The 21,400-nt window shown below is 38.5% G+C and overlaps 1 protein-coding gene and 1 long non-coding RNA gene across 2 annotated transcripts in view; one reads left to right on the top strand and one right to left on the bottom strand.

Moving 5' to 3' along the window:
* The window catches only part of LOC148188514 (uncharacterized), a 52,849-nt gene extending 44,117 nt beyond the window's left edge, over nucleotides 1-8,732 (top strand). The window contains exons 3-5 of the long non-coding RNA XR_015777641.1: nucleotides 6,222-6,341; nucleotides 6,528-6,786; nucleotides 7,672-8,732. This is a non-coding gene — a long non-coding RNA (uncharacterized LOC148188514). The remainder of the gene's footprint in view (nucleotides 1-6,221; nucleotides 6,342-6,527; nucleotides 6,787-7,671) is intronic.
* Nucleotides 8,733-9,481: 749 nt separating this feature from the next.
* fastkd5 (FASTK mitochondrial RNA regulator 5) lies at nucleotides 9,482-13,603 on the bottom strand. Its single transcript, XM_042494650.2, has 2 exons — nucleotides 13,449-13,603; nucleotides 9,482-12,178 (listed from the first exon to the last, which is right to left on the bottom strand). Exon 2 carries the CDS (start codon nucleotides 12,164-12,166, stop codon nucleotides 9,725-9,727), a length of 2,442 nt encoding a protein of 813 aa, XP_042350584.2. The 5' UTR covers nucleotides 12,167-12,178; nucleotides 13,449-13,603; the 3' UTR covers nucleotides 9,482-9,724.
* Between the last annotated feature and the right edge of the window lie 7,797 nt (nucleotides 13,604-21,400).

Raw genomic sequence — 21,400 nt, 5'->3', positions numbered from 1 at the left:
CTATGAATTTGTCAGACAGAAGAACCGTGCGCCCTCAAATCTCATTTCATGTGCCAATATTAAATATAGCAACACATTGATATTAACCAGGAAGCTAAATGTCTGCTTGATGAGCTTCTCGTGTGAAAGATGGACAGAAAAGGCAGGATAAACATTAACATAATGAGAGGAGCCTTTCAGTATTTCATTTTCTGCTGTGGGCATTTGGGGACAAAGTCCCTTTAGTATCGTAGTACAGGACAGTCATCAATGGCAATTTATTTGGAATAAAGCAATGATTCCCCAGAGACATTTTACTTGAAATCTGAGGATTCCTTTGACATGCTGTGTATTTGTTGTTATAGCAATCTGTAGTAGTGGATAATTAGTGTGAGAAATGGTATGCATTAATAGATCTTTGATGTGTCAAAAGTGTATGTAGCACTTAAAATAACCAAATTGAAAAATTAAGGGTAAAAAAAAAAATAATAGTCGTCTCAATTAACACTGAAATATGAAGCTCAGGAGTTAAAACGTGAAATGTGAAACATGATAGATCTAATCTTGCTGATACTCATTTATTTTTAAACATCTTTCATAATTTTGTTTTTCCACATTATTTTGCCAAGCTTGCCAGAGCACACAGCATTATAGTTTACTGTTTAATGAGGATCTGAACATACTTCAAGGACCATCATGCCATTGGTATATTTTAGGTGATGGCTCTTGAATGTACTTACAAATTAATTTAAAGCCCTGCAATGCTCTGCATCCTTATATAAATGCTTCTGGTGCACTGAGCTTTTGCTAAATGTGCCCAAAATAAGGATGTCATTGATCCATGCCGAAATTGCAACTCCTGGTCCGTCCATTGCAGCTGTTTCTCATCTTCACCCATCCTGCAGAGTAAACATCCTGAATCCTGATTACATTTCAGACTGGAGTTTCGATGCAGTGACTCAGCTGTTGTTGAAAGTTTTAAGCCCAAGCCATTTAAAATTCATGTAAAGAATAAATTCATCAATTTTTCCATCTGAAGCTGTCAAAATAATCTTGCAAGATCTTGTAGGCATTCTTGTGTATGCCTTGAAACACAGTGCACACTGCCTTATACTTGTATGTCATTTTTCCTTTTTTGCATTTTATCAGTTCAATGAGAAACAACAATTTGAGGGTCAAACACAGGCGTTATGTGATGCCATGCCATGTCATGCCAGTATGTGCAAATAAGGGATGTCCTGCCCATCAGCTGGCAAATGTCAGTCGGGTGACACATAATATGCACTACATCAACTAGTGGACTTTTGCCAGTGGGTGAATGGGGAGCTCCTATTAATTTAAAAGTGGATAGAACATCTAGGCTGTGGGAGCTGCAGGGGATGCTAAAAGAAAAATGCAGTGGCCTGTGGCCAATAGTTTAAATAGAATCAAATAATTTCAATGTATCTTACATCCTTTAACACAACTCAAAAGTTTTACCTTGAGTGGCTACTCTGCTGAAATGAATGTACGTAGTTGCGTATCTGTACACAGCACACCCAAACAAACTGTGGGCTGCACCTCATTATTTTAATAAGGACAGATAACTGTCGCCTGACGCTGTCTTTTGTCTTCCGCATCATGTCTAAAATTTACATCCATCATTTCCAGCGAATCCCTTGTGTGTGGGAAGCAAATTTCAATCCCACGGCAAGGCGGAGCACACCAGTAACAATGACACTACAATATATAGAGGCAATTACAGTGTACACAGAGTGTTTTTTGCTGAAAAAATGCCAGCTATAAATAGCAAAAAACACTGGCCTTTGATATAATGAGAAACTTAAATATTACCAGTTTGATTTTTAGACATGTAGCACTGTCATGCCATAAACCTAAGCTGACCATGAAATGCCTTCTGATATGTCACCCAGAATTCACATGATTATGGAGTTTTTTGTTAATGGCACTGCCTGTCTGCAAATGTCACGGTGGAACTGTATTACTGTGACTCTGCTGTACACTGTGTTTAGTGAGCCTACATCAATCCTGCTTTGAGCAGTAATGATCTGTGTGACCAAATGATGAGTGTAGAGGGACAGCAATGCAGTTATGCAACACAATGCTGCTTGCACAAGCACCATCTTTAACTTACCTCACACAGGAAGAGGGACGCATAATGTTAATTACAAAACACAAAATTGTCCCCCACCCCCCAATACCTTCATATTTTACAAGCTTGCTAAAAATAGCCCCCGCAGTATGAGCGAGGGGATTTTTAATTACAGCAGCATATGCTTTAATCACTGGTATCTCTCCTTCGCAAATGTTTATTTCTATTGAACTTTTGAACTGAGTTACCAAGCTGTTTATTATCATTATTACAGTTGTTTGTGTTCAAACTTCTTTCCTTAATATGCCTTTTGGTCATGATGGGTAATTTCATGCACTAGCGGATCTTCTTACAGGCAACAAACAAGCAAAAAGTACATGCAAAGTATAGTAATAATTTTTCAAAATGATTAAAAGATGTTATGCAAAACAGTTGGGCAGTGATAAGAAACCACCCCTTGTCCATCTAATTTATCAGTGAGTGATCATCAATAGCCCTTTTTACACAGAGGTTGCACTATAGGGCCGTTACTAAGTCCCTTCTGTATGCCTTGATTGCATTTTTACACAAAACCAAAAAACCGCAGCATCATGCCACTCCAGTGTGTGAGTTTAATATCATCCGGGCATCACAGAATCAAACGATGGGTGTGATGTTTTAGTAAATTCAAGTGAATTTTGTTTATGTAGCCTGATCTCACAAATCATAACTTAATTAATTTACTGTAACAAACAGTGTCTACCTCTAGTGTGACATTTAACGTAAGCGTCTGCAGTGCTTTATAAACTCTAGCAATGGCATAAACAAGGCAATAACAATCATTTACTGTCTCTGTTATATGGCAGCTGATCTCGTCCTCTGCTGGCGGGGTAAGGAGCTGCAAAATCTCATTGTTTTCCAAGTTTGCGGACATTGTAGGCCGCTGTTGCTCTTCTTTGAGTTAACTGCTAACTCCTAAACGCTACTTTTTAAATTTCCTATGGTGGGTCATACGCACAACACCTCGTCAAAATGTCACACCTGTGCTGAACTGTCCTGCTAGCTGTCCATTTTACACGGACAACATTTTGGCACTATTACTGCCTCCCATGGCAGCTTAAATTAGGGAGACAACACTCGTTCACTTGGTCACTTGTTCTTTGCCATGTGTTTTCATGTCACTTGCAAAAAGATCACTCAATAAAAATAAAGGAACTGTGAGACAACTTTGTCCCCCCATTCAGCAATCATACCATATATACAGAACAGTGAGGCGCTTGACCATGCAATATTTCCACATTAAACAGGTTGTATAAAAGGGTCTTTAGAGTCAAAGAAAATGAAAAAGCATCTACGGGCAGTACAAAAAGAGGTAAAAAGCAAAATTTGCAATTTTCATTTATTAATGTTTGCATGCTAAGTTTTTCATTTGTGTTTGTTGTTCAGTAGCTCATGTTTTGTTTGTAGTAAATACAGTGTAAGAGATCATTTTCTTTTCCTTTTTGTGGGGGTTGGGGGATACCCGGGGAATTTTGCCGAGGGCAACAAATGTGCTACGTAGATCCAGCAGTGCTTTCATGGGCTAACTGCTCATGTTTCTCTTATTGGAAATGGAAGTCTTAGCATCCCACTGCTCTGTCATGTCAAATGCTTTAAAAGAACTGCTAGATGGTCCAACATGACAGTCATATCATATATTATATCTATGAAAATAGTTTGAGTTATAGTGCATAAATCCTTGCAAACTCTGTCTTTATTTCTTAAGTTGACAAAAATCCAACACTAATAATGTAAATCCACTGTTCCTGAGGTGAATAGGTTTATCCCCTAATAAACGAGAAGCCAAGCAGCAAATCTTGAACTTAGTTAAGTTAATAAAGGTCTATCAATAGCAGCAAAGACAAGAGCTGAATGCAAACACTCCCTATCAGTGGCGTTCCTGCAGCAGTTGGTTTAGCAGAGCGCGTGTGTTTGGAATCTTAAAGGCAAGGATCCAGACACATTATTGAGTGCCACCGAAGGGGTCAGAAAGGAAGTGGCACTGAGAGGGGGTGATACAGAGACAGCCAGGAGTAGTTAGTGCCATTGCCGTGCAAAATTGTGATGAGGTTCATTTGTCGTCACTCTCCGGGGAGAAATCATTTGTACTCAAACTCGATTAAGTCTATAAAGTGGATCTTTCTGTGACAAGCAGTAGTAGGGGTGTTGTATAAATGCTTAAAGAATATGTGACATTAGGATTTGTCTGTCTCATACAATAAGCTAAGTTGAGGAATTATAGCAGACAGACAGTAGTATCTCTGTGTTGAGATAACTTAAGAAATGTTGATGCAAATTTAGGCTACATTCAGACTGCGCTGGATTAGTTTCCAGGCTGAGAAAAGCAAAAGAATTGAAATGCAAATAAGACGGGGATTACTGAGAGAGCATTCACTCTACCAGAGGCTCCTCTATTAACGGGTGAAATACTGGTCACGTTTGAAAATCTAAGCCTAATGATTATTCTAGTTACTTACCTTTGTTTATAGCAAGTTAATAAGCCCATAAATTTCCTGGCATCAATGACTCATGAACAAATAAGAGGCCGTTTAGCACCTTTGCTTGGAAGATCACTCAGAATACAGTGTAACAACAGCATAATGATCCAATCTAAGCCGATAATCAGGCACATTACTCCACACGCTCTGATGAAACTAGTGCGATGTGGCAGGCAGTCCCTATTCCCTAAACATGTTTGCTCTTGTTAGCGTCAACGCAAAAACATAATAGAGCTGACACAACATCAGTGACAAGAGGTAACTCTTTCTCCCTACATGGATAAGGGATTTATTTGGCTATCCAGTGTGTTGTATTTGAATCCAAAGAGAATGGCACTAAATGAGAAACTGAATCATCTCGACTTCAAAAGCATGCTTCCTGCACAGCCAGAAGTGTGAAATTTGTAGCTGCAGGGATAGCACTGACTTGAAAGTGCCCGAAAATGTGAATTCTCTTTTACAGTTTTTCAGATCTGCAAAGAATAGGAGGGGTGTTTATTGACTCGTTTCTACCTTTTTAAAATGTACTCACTGTGCTTGAATGTCTCTTTTGTTGGATCTGCAAATAATTACACTGTTAAAAAAACTTGTAATATTGGCAAAATGTTAAATGGATGTCCCTTTAATGTTTTTCTAAGCCTGTTAAACCTGTTATCTGAACACAGTGGTTCACACCTTGCATGCATATTAATGTGAGTTACATGATAAAATATTCTATAAGAATATTAAGGACTATTTCATCATTGTCAGTCAGACTTATTGTAATGTGCAATTTTTCTAAGCTGAGAGGGCCCTCTGCTGGCAAACTATAACATCTTGCTATCCATTCATTCACTCTGATCAAGGAGCAACACAGCAACCAGAGTGACACTTTTCCCAGCAGCCTCCTCCAGCTCCTCCTGAGGGGGTCATCGAGTGCTCCCACGCACGCTGGCAGATGTACTGCTGATTGAATTTGTCTTTCCTACTGCTCATTTCATTTCCTCCCTTTATACCACTTGTCTCCCATTGACTTTAAGGGGAATTAATACATGAAAAACTCTTCCAAATCCAAAACTGGAGTGCTAAAACTGAAATGTGCAATGTCAAAGGGTATAAAAAGTAAAAAGTCTGGAGTTTCTCCTTAGACAGTGTATTAGGAAAGATGTTAAAGATGACATTAGGAGCAGCCAGGGGAATGTTCTGAGTATATGGGGACATTTTCTGTTTCAGAATTGAGAACACTACAACACATAAGAGATTTCTACCCTATAAATAAATAAAAGAAACATTCTGTTGGTTCACAAAATTAGTCTCCCATTTGTTATCTATGGAGCAGCTCCAGACTTTATACCCCATGACACCACAAGTTTGAGACCTCCTCTGGTTTCTGGCTTTGTGAGAGAGTAGCTCATGTTCAAAATAATTGACTGAACTTTTCGAGGCCACGTAAATAATATACCCCAATTCTTAATTTTGGTGGTGTTCCCCTTTAAAGGAAATGAGGAAAAGAGACAGAAAGTAAAGAGATTTGGGACAGTTATTTGCTGATTAGATCAAAAGTCTTTGTTTGTTACTGTGTTCCTAACTTATATTTCCAGTCCAATAATAAAATATAAAATCAGGCATTCTGTTGTTTTCTACTTTACAGATAGGACCCAGGCACAATTTGGCCAGTCTGAGTGACAGCACCTGAGCTGTTAAAAGGCTTATGGAGCACAGGTGTGTCAGCCTCATTCCTGATCTGTGAGCACTCCTGTGCACATGCTTACCTGGTGAGACAAACGTTGTATTTTAAGTAGAATTATTTTATTGTATTGGTATAATGTAATGTATAGATGCAAACTCACCCTGTGGTATTGGATTTTTATGAAATACTTAATATATTGAACTGTATTTTTATTGCAAAATGATTGAATTATAAGGTGTGCGCCAACAATTTATTGTTTCTGTTTGTAAAGGGTCCGTAACAGCATCTAAAAAAGCAATTCAAAGTTAAAGCGTCTTGCTGCAGAGGTGTGGCGCACCAATTAGCAGGCTGATGCACTGGAAGTTCACTATTAGTGGATAATCAAAACTATACACAAGACAACCCACTTTTCTCCAAAAGATAATACCCAGACTGCTACAAGTGCCACAGAGTCCACCTGCTACATGTAGAACAACCAGGCGGACTCCGTGGAAAAGGACCACATTTAGATATAAACGGATCACTCTGAGGTAACAAAAACACAACAGTTCTTATTTTCAGGTGATTACACACTAAAGAAAACATAGCTACGAATACTATATACTATTTCTGTGATTATATACTCCTAAATCCTACCCACTGGACCTTAAATGCCTTTTAAAAAGAGCCTTTTATAAGTACTACCTTTCCTACAGACAATGTGTCCTAGTCGGAGACCTTGAAGCTGTTTTTGTCTCAGTATTGGGACAGCTGGCAAAATGGAAGCACTAACACTGGTTTCTGGGTCACAAAGGAAAGGAGGGGGAAGGGAGGGAAAGGAGAAACATTTTAAGGGGAACACAACATACCTGTAGTCCTCCAGTGTACACCAAGGTCTCATCCTGGCTTTTTCTTCAAGGAGTAACAAGGATATCCTGCTTACAGATGTCCCTGAATCTGTATACACCAGTCAGCAAGACATAAACAATCCTGTTTTATGCCAAATATTTTTCTTTCTTCAAATTTTGTTCCTCGTTATGCTTTTGAAAGTCTATGAATTAAACCTTGTCTTGGGTTTTCTGAAAAGAACATATTATCTTACTTATTTTCATAACTTGCATGATTTCTTGAGCATACAGTAGCTGTTGATTATTTTTTTCTATCACTAATTTATGGTGAGCTTTGATGAGCACCATCTCAGACCTTGGCCTGTTGAACTACACTGCATTCACAAATTCTCTGTTGTCATTCAAAATAAAGAATAAAACTGGAAAAGCTTACAATAAACCAGCGTGATGTGATTCTGACAGCTCGTCAACAGCCCACTTTTGTTGTTCCACACCACTTCATATTTATACAAGGTGACGGAACAATATCCTATCAATAACGTGTCAAAGATAAAAGACTGTTTCTTTCTTTCTGCCTCTGCAATACAGATAAAAATACAAGCAGTGACACCTGTGGACACTGATCCCACTGCAGGGATGGAATGAGAGATGGACAGCTGACCTCCAGAGCAAAGTCATCCTATAACCCCTCGGAGGAGTCAAGCATGGAAACATCAATTGTATCCTGGTGTGAAAGGACTCATTTCCCAAAGTCAGCAGGGCTGCATCCAGTCTGTCACTTTGGATGTTCAGACAGTTTCAGAGGTATTGTTTACACTTTTGCGTGATCTGCCACGGAAATCTTGTTTTGCATTGAGGGAGTGTTATAAATCATTTCATACAACAGATTTTTGTAAAGTCTCTAACATTCAAGTTCTCTTGAGCCTTTCAGGGATGTGTTTACACAATACACATGAATATTGGGATTGCAGTGCTGGTAGTGCATTATATGGTCCTAAAAGATCACGTTATTTTATCCACGTTGTGAGTAATCAAACATCTTGAGATGGAATGCCTCACACCAAAAGGTATTTATTTTATAGATTTACTGCTACTAATGAAAAACAGGTGAAACCAACACATTTTTGCCAAAAACTTAATAATTGTGGCTACTGTCTAAAGTGTATAAAATCCAGGGTTTCCAGAAACTTCTGACAATATCTCTTTTTATTTTAATATTGTCTGTCCACCTTAATTTAACAAGTTAACAGGGTTACAACCTTTATTATTCAGTTGATTCAATTCATTTTTTGAACTTATAAAACATGTTTTTACTGTAAAAGTGATGATTTAGACTTTATCCTGAAACAAGAACCCTTTTTTTTTCGGACAAAAGTTTAAGTATTTAAATTTTGAAAAAAAAAAAACAGGTCAGGTGAGGTGAAGTTATCTCTTTCGGCCACTGCAGGGCTTTGAAATAGACCCACCATTAAAAAAATGAACATGTTTGTAGTTATTGCCATACTTGACGAAAAAAATGTTCAAAACCAATTTTTCTCAGCAACATTAAAAGAATAACCCAATATCATTTTTCCAGAACATTGTTGGAATTAAAAAAAACCCTCAAAACTGTTGAAGTGGACTTGCCTCATTTAAATTTTACTCCCTATTTCCAGCCAGGACAGCAACAATAAAGCAGAAGAGTCTGTTTGAGATCTGTGATTAACAAGCGCTGCATCAAGTACAGATGCTTCACTAAAACTGTGACCATTCTCTCCGCTGTGAATTATTTTGGCTTCCCTTTAGTAGTAAATTGTAATGGATGATTTTAATCCTTTATCCAAATACATAATGAATTCTACTGTTTATGAGCAGCCACCAAAAAATAAGTCTGTTACATTCACATCAGCTGAAAAGATCAAGTATGACCTTTGACGTGCATGCGAGCCACAATCTAAAAACACTTGAACGGATGCACTGACCTCTGAGGAGACCATCATGCATGAGTGAGTGTATGATGCATGATTTTTTTGCAAGTATGATGCAAAAAAACACAGTTTTTCTTTTAGCCCTTTAGCATTACAGGGCTCCAACACAATTACAGAAATTAAATTTGTTCTAATGTTACATTTCATGGATGGTTATCCATGAAACATTACTGAAAAAAAATCCTGACACAGAACAAAATTCAAGGACTTTTTCAAAACTTCACTCATTTTTACTGATTCCATGACTTTCTCAGGTGTAGGAAATGGGATTCTGAAATTCCATGAATTTCCCAGGTTTTCCATGACTGTGGGAACCCTGGCATTAGCACATTATTGCAGGAAGACTTAAATTCGAGTAAATTGAGTAAAATAAAATACATATCAATAAACCAACTGTATGCAATGAAATCATATGAAAACCATGATCAGGACAGTGAGGTGATTCATTTTTTTAATTTGCATTATTTTCACAAAAAAAGTCTTGTCTGTTTTGACAAAATAAAACATAAGAAATGCATTTTGAACTAAACATGTACAACAATCAATAGTGGGTTTGGATAAACGTCTGTTCCTCTTCTTAATAAGACATTTTCTGTGCTTTGCACATAACTCATAACAAACTTAAGAGTGCCAACATAGTTTGCAGTCCCAGTTTGCTGTTGAAGGTCAGAGAATCATGGCAGACTGTCGTAGATTTTGCAGTGCAGGTATGCCAGCTTCTCAGTCCTACTTTTTCTCAGCATGGAGAACCACTCCTGATGGCTAAGCTCTACAACTGTGTAGCCTGCCAACTTCAAATGCCTCCTCTTCAAGACATGAAGGCCCAACAACTGCTGTGAGTGGTAGCAGTAGTGGTTCCTGCTGGAAACTTGGATAGCAAGTTTGACTGTGCCTTTGGTGTTCTGAGGGGCTGAGCCCATAATGCTGGGTTTGGCAAGAGTTTCTATAATGTCACTTGTCAGGTCCAGCCCTGTGTCAAACAGTCTCCCACCCTCCTCATGCTTTACTCTGTGAGGAGACGTAGGCTTAAATGTGGGAGGTGAGGTTAAAGGTTCTGTGGTGTTTTTGGTATTGATTAGCTGTGCCAAAAGATTGTCCGTTAAGGTTACTTCTAAATTCAGTCTTCTCCAACCCTGATGAGAAGGAAATCTGGTTGTACTGTTATTTGGAGACGGCGTGACGGTGTGGGGTGTTGGGTTCACAGGTATCGGCTGTCCGTTGGAGTCCAAATGTACTTCCAGGTCGATGGAGCGAGTGTGGGGGAGAATCATTCTCTTACAAACAAACTCCTCTCCTCCGAGCAGATCCTGCAGAGCAGATTCTGCCTCTTGAACCTCTGGTTTCTGGCACACGGTTGACTGAGCTAACTTCCACAGCATTTCCACCACCTCCTCTTTGAGTTCACTGCTCAGCCGCGGGCCACTCCAATGAGGCAACTCCAGAGCCACGGTTTCATCTAATGTGAACAAGTCTTTTTTCAGCTCCAGCTGTGTGCTTTTCGTTGCTAAGTTGACAAATTCAGGACTCAAAGCTAATGTAATTAGGTCCTCTGGGAATTTAGAGACAAAGGCCAGGCCTAGAAGACCAGTAAGCAGATGCTCTGGGTATCGCTGGAATTCAGCCTTCCTGTTGTTAAGCGCCTCTATGAGGCTCGGATAGAAGCTTGGGCTCTTGACTGGAGGAAACCCTAATGTGCCGAAGGCCCACAGCAGTTTGCAAGAGTCTTTACTCCTACAGTATGGCGCCAGAGAGGGAACTCTCTCAGCAATGGCCTTTAGGATGTTCTCATCGTGGTAATGCAGCGCTGAACAGGTAAGTGCCACATGCATCAGCCCCTGGACACTAATCCTATGGGCCCGTCGAGGAACTTCCTCTGCTATGGCCTGCAGCCACGGCTTGTGGAGCAGATAACTGAAACGCAGAAATTTCAGCACATTCACCATGGCAAAGTCGCTCATCTCCTTCACAAAAGAGTGTGCCTTATCAACTATTTGAGTCACTGCTTCCTCAGATACTGAAGTCTGGGATTTAAAGAGCCCCAAGCATACAGCACCGACCTCCTCGGGGTACAGCTGCTGTAAATGACATATGAGAAGCTTCTCTACAGGATGAATCAGGTCTGTTGGGCACTGCCTCCCTTCACCTATTATATACAACAGTTGCACCAGCTCAGGGACCCCAATCTGTCCCAGATTTAGACGGACTGTGTCATAGAGGTGCTGTAAGAACTGGGGTACCTGCCTTCCAATGTTGCGCCACAAGTCAGCAGCTAACAGCAACTGGTGCAAACTCATGTGGTCGGCCCGGCGGCTCAGCTCCGCCTCATAAAGCCCGAGTACAGTGTGGTTAGATGGCAAACCCAGCCACACAAAGGACTGCAGCACCTCCAGCAGCTGAGGCTGAGTCAAGAAGCGAAGGTGTTCCACAGAATATCGAAGCAGTATGACAAAGCGCTGGTCGCTCCTCAATAGTGACATCTTGTCCTGGTGCAAGCAACTCAGCTTCACAAGAAACTCAGACACATCTGATGGTTTCATGCTGCCTTTTAAGACAGCCACCTTTTTGAGCACCATCAGAGCCTCTTCCCATTCGATTGGGTGAAGCTGCTGGCTGAAGTCAGGGGTCATGGAGGCGTACTCCAGCCGACATTTCATGAAGGCGCGGGTATCTACTTTAACTTCTGGCGGTGTGGGTTTTCTGTTGTATGATGACACTGATGGCATCTCACGTTCAGAGTCTTTGTCAAAAGCTAATTTAAGAAGTGTGTTTTTTGAGCTGGAGAGGCGCCTCGAGCAACTCACACTGTAGCGATTGCTCTGTTGCCAGAAGGAAGGTGCAAGAATGGAGAGACACTGATCGTCCTCGTCATTATCTGTTTGGCTCCCAGAGGTTACAGAGTTCCATGCCAAGTGTTGGTATGAGGAGGGGTTGTAATACAGCCTGTATTCTCCTTGGGGAGAGGGTTCCTGGTGTTGCAATACTTCTTTCTCTCCCTCATGATCATCAGTCTCATCCTGTTGTTTGACAGGCGCATGCTGAGCCTGGGTGAATTCCTTTCTGAAGCCTGAGAGGTAGCGTAGCCTGGGCACCCGCCGACACAGCACGCAGGCAGCCATTAATCTGCCAGACTAAAAAGGCAAAAACATGATTTTAAAAGACAGCTAGAAAACAGCAAATTAAAGTCAACAAAACATGCAATTCCCTCTGTCAGTAATTTACTGCAATCAGCTATGTATTGTTGTTTTTTCTGACTGAGAGTACTTTATCTGTGAATCAGGTTCACTTCAAATTTAGTCATAAGCCAGGAAAACCGTGCATCTCACAAAGGGTGAAAGGCAGAAATGAAAATAATTAAGTTTTAACCATTCAATTTAGATTTGAAGAGCAGCATAAAATACAATCTATGTTTTAAGTGTATAAACCTGTTTTGTACATGCTGTGCACTTTAACTGACATTTATGGAACATAATGATCTAAAATCTTTGTTATACCAAATAGGAATGAGGGAAAAAATCAATGCAGCACAGTATCGAGATATTTTTGCGTGTCAATATTGTACAGCTTCATGGATGCCAGGTACTGATTTTTCTTTTGTATATAAATTATTAATCTTGTAAATATAAATTTAACTTTTCGCAGCCTAATAGAATTGTTTTTCAGTCAATTCAGCAAATTTTGCTGCAATAAAAATGACTTAAGTGAGAAACTATCTTTAAAACATTGTTTTAAGATGGAAGATATTGACAAAGTTTTCCTTTTGGGGCCAAAATTTACTTTGGAAAAAGCTAATATACCATTATATATTGCAGTATATGCTGTCACAAAACATTTAAAATCATAATAATAATGTATTGTGACCAAATTATTTGTGATGATACTGTATTGTGGGGCCTCTGGTGATTGCCACCCCTATTACCAAGCATGATAAGTGTCACAAATATATATTTAATCGTAAATTTTACACACAGGGTCCAGCGCAGTGTGACCTGAGTGAGTAGAGCATTTCCCTTCATAAAAACCATGATTTAAAGACACTTTACATGCAGTGCTACACATGGCTGTACATATACATATCTGAGTACAACTCTGCTTATAAACTGCTATCAAATGTAAAACACCACTTACAAACAATTGTTATAAGTGTTTCCTGTCTGGAAAATGGGATATCTGTTGTTTGAGTAAATTCATACACACACACATACATATACGGAGATATTTTTGTATATTTGTTCAGTCCAGCTCTAACATGCACGTTTCAGTAGGTTGTCTGTCAGTACAGCGGGGATCAGCCAAACTGCTAACAGCTAACTTCACATGCTAGGTGTCCCATGGATTAAAATACTGAATAAACCGCATCACAAACATCTATATTTGCTCTAACTAAGCTGATAAACTCACCTTTAACTCCCCTGCATCAACACGGTACTGTTATTAACAGTGCGAACTGTAAAATGTAAAGTAAAAACCGCACAAGGTTACAAGAAAATGAAGTGTTAAGTCAACAGAAATGCTTCAAATACACCGGGAGTCTAATACGTCAACCTTCAAAATAAAAAAAATGTAGATTTGATAGTTAAACAATTTCGCCATCGATGTCCTAAAGATTAATTAAAATATCGTGCTGTGATGCACATATTTTAATATTGTAAAGAAAAAATGAGTTTCACTGTTATTTTCCGTAATAGATGAGTGTAAAGTATCGTGTTTGAGTTGTGGTGTGACATTATTTTGGTAGATTGGTGTGACTTCCGTAGAGAGCAACCAAAGCCAATTGCACCACGCAGTTTGCCCTACGGCAGCCGGGGCGGTTCAAACAATAGGACGACGAAACAAAAAAAAAAAAAAAAAAAAAGGAGAGAGAGAGCGAGAGAGAGAGAAGTGGTACATAGCATAACAGATACAATTATTACACCAACACATTCACAGACTTTTAGCCAATTTTTGTTTAATATAATTGTTTACAACTAAAATGTTGCAAAAAAGAGAAAAAATAGCCGTTTTATTTTAAGATATTTGAAAGAATTGTGGGCCTATTTATGGTATGTCACAATGTCACATAGGCCTACCATAAATGTATAGTTTAAATTGTTTAGCATACCATAATAACACCAAACCAGTACTTTTATTTACTGCATCATTATATTAACATTATAACATGCATTCTGTCACTTATGAACTTTGTTGTTGGAAAAAACAACAACAAAAGAACCAGGCAACAGCAGGCATTTGTCACAGTGCTACTTTGTTTTATCTATTTTGTCCGATTGCACATTGTTCATTATGCATTTTGTAAAGTTGAATAGTATTGAAACATAATACTGTCGCATTTCATTTGAAGAAATATGTTTCAGTTCACCCAAAAGCATAGCCTATTTGAATTACGTCAGTGTCAATAGGCCTATTAATTTTGGAGTTATGTTTTCTTGCAAACACTATTAATTCAATGAATAGATTGTGAGCTAAGAAATTAGATTTTAATGAAACTGTTTTTTGTTCATACAGACAATTTCTGCTAAGAGCAAAGAAGCCCACATATTCAAATATTTTATGTATGCTGAGTATATGTCATGATGACATGGGTCATCAATAGTTCTGTTTTAGAGGGATCTTCATAGGATTTGATGTTATTTCATTTTGAGCATAGCACACAGATTTCAGTTTTGATGTTTTGACCCATATCCACATCAAAATGTATGAAGATTTATCAGCCCTAGTTAAACTCGAGAGAACAAAATACTGCTGCATTTTTGTGATTGACTCTAGACTCAAAACTGTTGTGTAGGCTTTACAGATTGTCTGCAACTGGTTTTCTCAACCTGTTTGGCTTGAGTGGCTCAGGAATGCTATTTTTTTTAAAGCTGAACTATTGTTTTGAAATGGGGATGTGGTCAGAAGTTTGTTCAAACAATAATTGTATTCATAATATTTCACTGGATATAGTTTACATTTAATTGCATTTTTACCTACAATTTTTTTAAGATTGAATTCATCAGGTCGGACATTAAAATACCCTTTGTTTAATTTGTGAACGCAACCTCTTGCCAGACACTAATTTTCAACTGGTGTTTCCTTCCTGTTGACTAATTATGTCCTCCAGTGTTCAAGTTAGAAGTTTGTCATTTAAAATTCAGATATACACTTAATATAATTAGTAAAGTTAAATTATAGATGTACAACATTTTTCACTTTTTTAACTGATAAACTCCTGTTCTAGTTAGGTTATCAAACATTTTTCAGAAACCAATAAATGTTGTGTCGTCTCAGTAGAAAAGCATCACATATAACATATCGGCCTTTTTTAAATGTCTGAGCAGATGGGCAACTTCTTCTGTGCCTCCATTTTGTGACTTCACACATGACTGAATCTAGAGGTGAAAGGTGAACTCGACAATCCCCCCACATTTAAGGAGGAGCACTATTCATGCCCCTTCAGAGAGAGGAGCTTTGGTAAGAGATACTTTAAACCATGTTGGTGGCAGTTACATTTATTTTGTTATTAAAGTTTGGCCTATTTGCTGAAATCAGTGAGTGTTCTTTGATAAAATTTAATTTACGCAATTTTCAATTGAACAAAATTACAACTAGTAAATACAACGGACAGAATACCAAAAAAGAAAAACAAACCAACAGAGAATAAAACAGTAGTATTCTTGACTGTATGTGCATGAAGCTGTTGACTGAAATAAGGTTTTATTCTGATGCTAACATGGCTGAATGTTGTTTTTAATACAAGAATGCAAAAAGCGTGGCCTTGAGTTAGAGCAACTTGTGGTTTTAGTGAAACAATAAAGCAGGCCTTAATAAACATGCTGGTTTTACCATTTTATTTAACAATATACTGTGAATTTTTTTGTTTAATTTTGACCCACATTACAATAATGAGGATCCAAAATAACATTAAAATATAATTGTATTTCAAGAGGATGGAGCGCTGTTTGCTGTTTTTTTTTCTTTTAATTTTGCACACAAAAAGTAGCCTATGCTTGACATTGTTTTCAGTTCAGATATGCTGCAATTAAAAAAATTCAAATACAACTGTTTTCAGTTCAGATATACTGTAATTAAACATTTTCAGCTACAACTGTTTTCAGTTCAGATATGCTGTAATTAAACATTTTCTGCTACAACTGTTTTCAGTTCAGATATGCTGTACTGAAAAAAGTTTTAATTGTTTTCAGTTCAGATAATATAATGACAAAGATATAACAATTAATGAGTAATCAAATAACTTTTTGTTGAAAATTTCTTGTGCTATAACTTTTATACAGCCTGAAATTCAATAATCTCAACTATCTGTCCACAAACATGAGTCACAACAAAATGCATTATATTCACATTGTGTTTCTTTTGTTGGGAAGTTAATGTTAAGGAAAACTGCACTGCAGTAAAGTCAGTTTCTTTATTTGCTCCCTATTTTAAGCCACATTAATGTTAACATTCTGACCCTTTATGTTTATGTTATCCAGCATATGAGTTATTTTTTTCTGCTGTATCAAATGAATAAAATAACCACCAGCAGGTTGTATGAGCAAATTAGACACCAAGACATCAGTTTGTTTCTCTATTCTTTAAGATTTCCACAAAATGCCATGATAATATTGCAGTAAACATTTTAATTCAGGCATATCAAGCCAACACTTCTGCTCCATTGTGAGGCACCTGTGCAAGTCTCACCATATAGAAATGATGCTTTTTTTAATCATTAAAATGTTTGCTATTACAAGACTAAAACATCAAATATTGTGCAGCTAGTACACTAAAAAAAATAGTGAATAGAAATAAAGAAAATCCTGTTGGACAGATTTATAAAACTGGTATGATAAACAGTGTGTTCACTAATGTCTGTTCATCGTGAATTGATGATTTTTCGTTAGAACGACAGGTTAAATTTATTTCAAGTGTTTATCATAACACGTTTTCCCTTTACATTAAGCGGAAAAAATGCAAACAATATCAGGTCATAAAACTTTGTGGGCGTTGCCTTGTGCGTGACTTGTTTTGATACAGTCTACATAAGAAGCCTAGTTGTTTCTCGTTTTGTTTTATTTGTTTTGTTTTTCTATGAGGTATAAATGAGGAGTTTGTGAATTTCGCCACCTCTGCGTGTTTATCAACAGACTAAATCAAGTGGTGAAACTTGGGAGTCGCACTTGGAGAGGAAGTAGTTGATTTATGCAAATGAAGGAGTTGGGGTTTAGCTACGCTGGCTGGGAGCCGCCCTTCATTCACCACATGGTTAAACCTAGACTCTACTCGCGCCACTTTCGCAATCTTACTACGATTCACAAACTCCTTGCAAATCATAATAATAGCACATGGTTGTGCTTTTTGGATTTATACGTCTTAGCTGTTACTCAATTCGCTTTTTTTCTTTTCTCAGTTTTGCAGATCCCCCCCTGAAACAGTGTGAGTAAACGGTAAGTCTGCACAAGTGAGTGAAGATGGTGGATTTTTAGAAGCTAGTGTCTTATTACGCGCATGTTATTGGCAAGAAACCTGTTGTTAGCCTTTTCGGGAGATGTGTCAGGAAAGTGAAATGCTCGGCGCTTATTTGCAACACCTGAGCCGCACTTTTACGTTTAACACGCTGTGGGGAAAAAAACGTTTTAATCGTCAATTTCCGCGTTTGAAAACAATGCTGTAAGGGGCGCATCGCATGGCAACCTCTCCTCCATGGTTGGAGAATGAGGGAGATTTGAAAAGCATGTGTTGCTGCTGCACCTCAAGTCGGTACCGCGGGGAAGTGATACTACACTCGTGAAAATTACGCGTTACACACTTTAGTGGTAGCTGCAAGTTATAGATTCGTCTGCTCCGGTTGTCGGCCACATGTTGATGAGAGAATTAAGTTCCCACTCTTATTTGTGCGCTATGGTGTACACTTAAAAGTGCCTCCAGAACAAAGCAGCAGCACATGGGGTTGCAGCAGGCCGCGCGCCTTTGCTATCCCGCGAGCTGCCGAGTTAGCCACTTGCTAATGCTAACAACGAAACGATATCGTTAAGTTATTGACACCGACTTTAACGACCACATTATGTGTGCTTAAGAGTGGATGCCAGTGTCCACAAGCACTCGGCACTGATAAATAATTTGTGTTAGCTTGCAGGGGTAAGCTAAACTGAAACAGCTAAGTTGGCTAAGATAAGAAAATGCGATGCTATGAAGTGGATGCAGTGTGTTAGCCAACATGCTAACTTTTCTTTTTTTTAATGTATTTGCGCACGTGCCGTCTTTAAATATGTAACCCAAATGTGGCTTAATAAATCTTTATCGGATAATGTTTGTGAAAGCTAACCGTGCTCGCAGATTGCACGCGCTTAGCATGTTTGGCTAGCACATGCTTGCATTGAACTGTTTTGATGGAGCCCTCGGGTACTACTAGCTTGTTGTGTGCTGGAGTGGCTTTTGGCTTAACTTTGCAGTTGCTTGTATCATGCGCTTGGTGCGCCTCTGGAGCGCACATTTTTACATACACCTGATTTTTGTTTAAAGTGCACAGGCAGTTTGACGCCACCAGTTTAGCTGTGCTCGTGTTGTTTTTATCCAGTCGGTGGAACTAGGTTTATTAAACGCTAAAAATGCGGACTCCTGGGCGCCATGTTAGCGCGTGGGGGAGGGGTACGGCAATGTGACTGGAGCGCAAGTGTTGCCATCCTCTAGCAGCTCTGGTTCACACTCAGGTTTCCCATTGAACTTTGTTATTGAAGACATTTCGACACGCCGATCAACGTTTTTTTTTTAAACATAAGTGCAGTGGTCTTCAAAATCCAAAAGTTTCCTGATTATTTTCTGGACTTAAGTCAGCATCACAATACACAATAATAGGCAATTAGGCGCCTCCGTCCCCGGGATATTGGCGCTTTGTGCAGGGATGAGTGTGCAAAATTTTAAAGGAATTAGTCTCATGACCTCTGGCACGACCATATGTTTTCATATAGCTATAGTCTTACTTTTGAGTGAAATGCAAACACATACTTTGCAAGATCTGTAGTTTTTTTCACCTAAATGGTGTAAACAGGGTTACTTTTAAGTCCCAAAAGATACTGAATTAATTGATCTTAAAGGAATTAAAATGTCTTTGATTAATCTTTCAAAAGTCTTCAATGTTAAGACAAGGGAAGTAGGATTTTAGAAATCGTTTTTTTCTGACATTGTATTGTAAAATCTCAAAATAGTTAGTAACTTATAATTTAAAAAAATATAGAAACCCTCTTGTTATCATCAAAGAGTAATGTTTTATGTTGTAATAAACAGTAAGGCAAATGATCTCTTATCCAAAGTAATTGATCAGGGTTTATGGTTTTTTAAATATTTTATCTAAAGTTGGTTTGATATTGTTCAAGTGGCATTTTTAAGAAAAGTATACAGTTTTAAATCCTGTATGAACTCTGAAAGACATTTAAGATGCAAGACATTTAGGTGTCCAAAATAACAATAGTTGTCTTATCTGCACCAAACCTAATCCATTTTCCTATGGTTTTACATCCCTTTGAAATTATATCAAATGATTTAGAAATCTTGCAAGCTAAAAGATAAACAGCACTGTAAACATAACCTTAGTTGAGGTTACTATTCAAGTCCACAATAACAAAGGTCATTCTGGTTCACTGAGCTATCCAGTTATACAATTCAGTCAGTGCTGGAAATTTGAAGCAGTGCATAAGTGGCAGGTCAGTTTTTTTGTTAATAATTAATCTTTTTGCAGACAAAAGTCCTTCATTCTCTGGTTCCAGTTTGTTAAATGTTAGGTGATGGTTGTCCGTGTTTATATCATTTCAGCTTTTTTTATTGGGCCTATAATTACACTTTCAAGACATTACCCGGCCCTTTCAAACTTAAGCATTTTTTTTTTTTTACAATTTCATTAGATTTACTAAATTATTAATCAAATAATGTATTCTAGATGATTAAAAATGTTTGTTTTCAGCCCTGGAAAAAACTGCTAACACACTCATAATGCTGTGTCTCATTTATGCTTGCAGACCCCCTGTGCACATCTGTATCTCCTCTGGAAAGTCCCTCATTGTGGATTTAAAGGCATCCTAATTCATTCTGTGACTGAAAAATCCCCATGACCGGTCTGAAGTCACTGTAGTGTCAAAGTGCTTACAGTGCAGGTAGTTTTATAAAATCTACTGCAGTGAAGGCACTTTCAGCACTATTCTGATAATGGTAACCAAAGGAGCAGGCTTATTGACGGACACGGCTGGTTATAGTCGTTACAGGATAGACTGAATACAAATACACACCTGAATACACATCTGGCAAGACCTCGTCACCTTCCTGTTGTGTTGTTCAGCCCCCCACTGTTCCCGAGTGAGGCAACTGTCTGGAGCGGGGCCCCTGTTATCTGCAGGCTCGATGTTAGTGAGGCATCCTGTCAGTATTAATAATGACATTGCAGTGTTAAGCAGTACATTAATTCTGTTTGGCTACTGACTGTTACTGAGTTTTATCTATTCTCCCTTAGTTTATAAATAACTGTGATATATGGACCAAAGAATGTAAAGCTGAGCTGTTTAGTTTTTATGAAAATACAGTTATAACAAATCATTGTTAACTGGGTATTATTCGACGTAATTTGCACTTGTAGGCCTTCCACTCCTGCTTATGCTAAGGTGCATCTAGTGCAGATAGTGAAGTAGACTAGCATCTACTGCCCTAAGTGCTCCTTCTGGCATAAGGAGCTGGGACTCACCTGTATCTGTTTGTTTATGTGCATACTGTGAGTGTATACATACACTTGCAATTCTCTGTTAGTTTTGCATAGTTGCGCTGCAAGAAGAAATAAGTTGTGCAAATCTATGCAAAACTGATGGCGGCCTGTGTTTCCATCGGAATCCTCTTTGTGATTGTTGTGTCTTCCTCTGTTGAGGTCAACCCAGTTTTCACCAGAGCGACGACAGCAGGCCCGAGACTTGTTTCAGTAGTATTAAAGTGCTTATAGTGCAGGTAGTTTTATTGAATTCTACTGCAGTGTGAGCACTTAAAGTACTCCTAGACACGTGTTTCTTCTTGGAAAACGGCAGAGGTAGCTTATGCACATGGGTCTCTGGTTAGTTTTGCTGGTTTGCTTTCAGCTTTTCATTGTACTGCTGTGCAAATCCATGCAAAACTGACCATAGAGCTGAAATGAATCCATCAGAAGTGGTCCCTTTCTGTGCAGGTTGGGAGAGGTAGCAATGCTCTCTACTTGTGTGGTATTGCACTTGTCCCGGCCTGTTGAGGACATGGGGAATTGTTCTGCACAAAGTTCTCCTGTGACATGGCCCACATGCATCTTGGATACATTTCTGTTGGACTTTTGAAGTTTTTTTTTTCTTAAGTTTCTAAAAGTGCACAAGTAATGA

Source organism: Plectropomus leopardus, chromosome 10 (assembly GCF_026936395.1).
Source record: "Plectropomus leopardus strain MGB_pleo_1.0 chromosome 10, ASM2693639v1, whole genome shotgun sequence".
NCBI classification, from domain to species: domain Eukaryota; kingdom Metazoa; phylum Chordata; class Actinopteri; order Perciformes; family Serranidae; genus Plectropomus; species Plectropomus leopardus.
The sequence above is the reverse complement of the archived record's forward strand: the minus strand, read 5'-3'. Positions and strand labels throughout refer to the sequence as shown.

What these genes read in the sequence shown, in the direction of transcription:
- fastkd5 (XM_042494650.2), bottom strand. Translation starts at nt 12,166, where the DNA reads ATGGCTGCCTGCGTGCTGTGTCGGCGGGTGCCCAGGCTACGCTACCTC.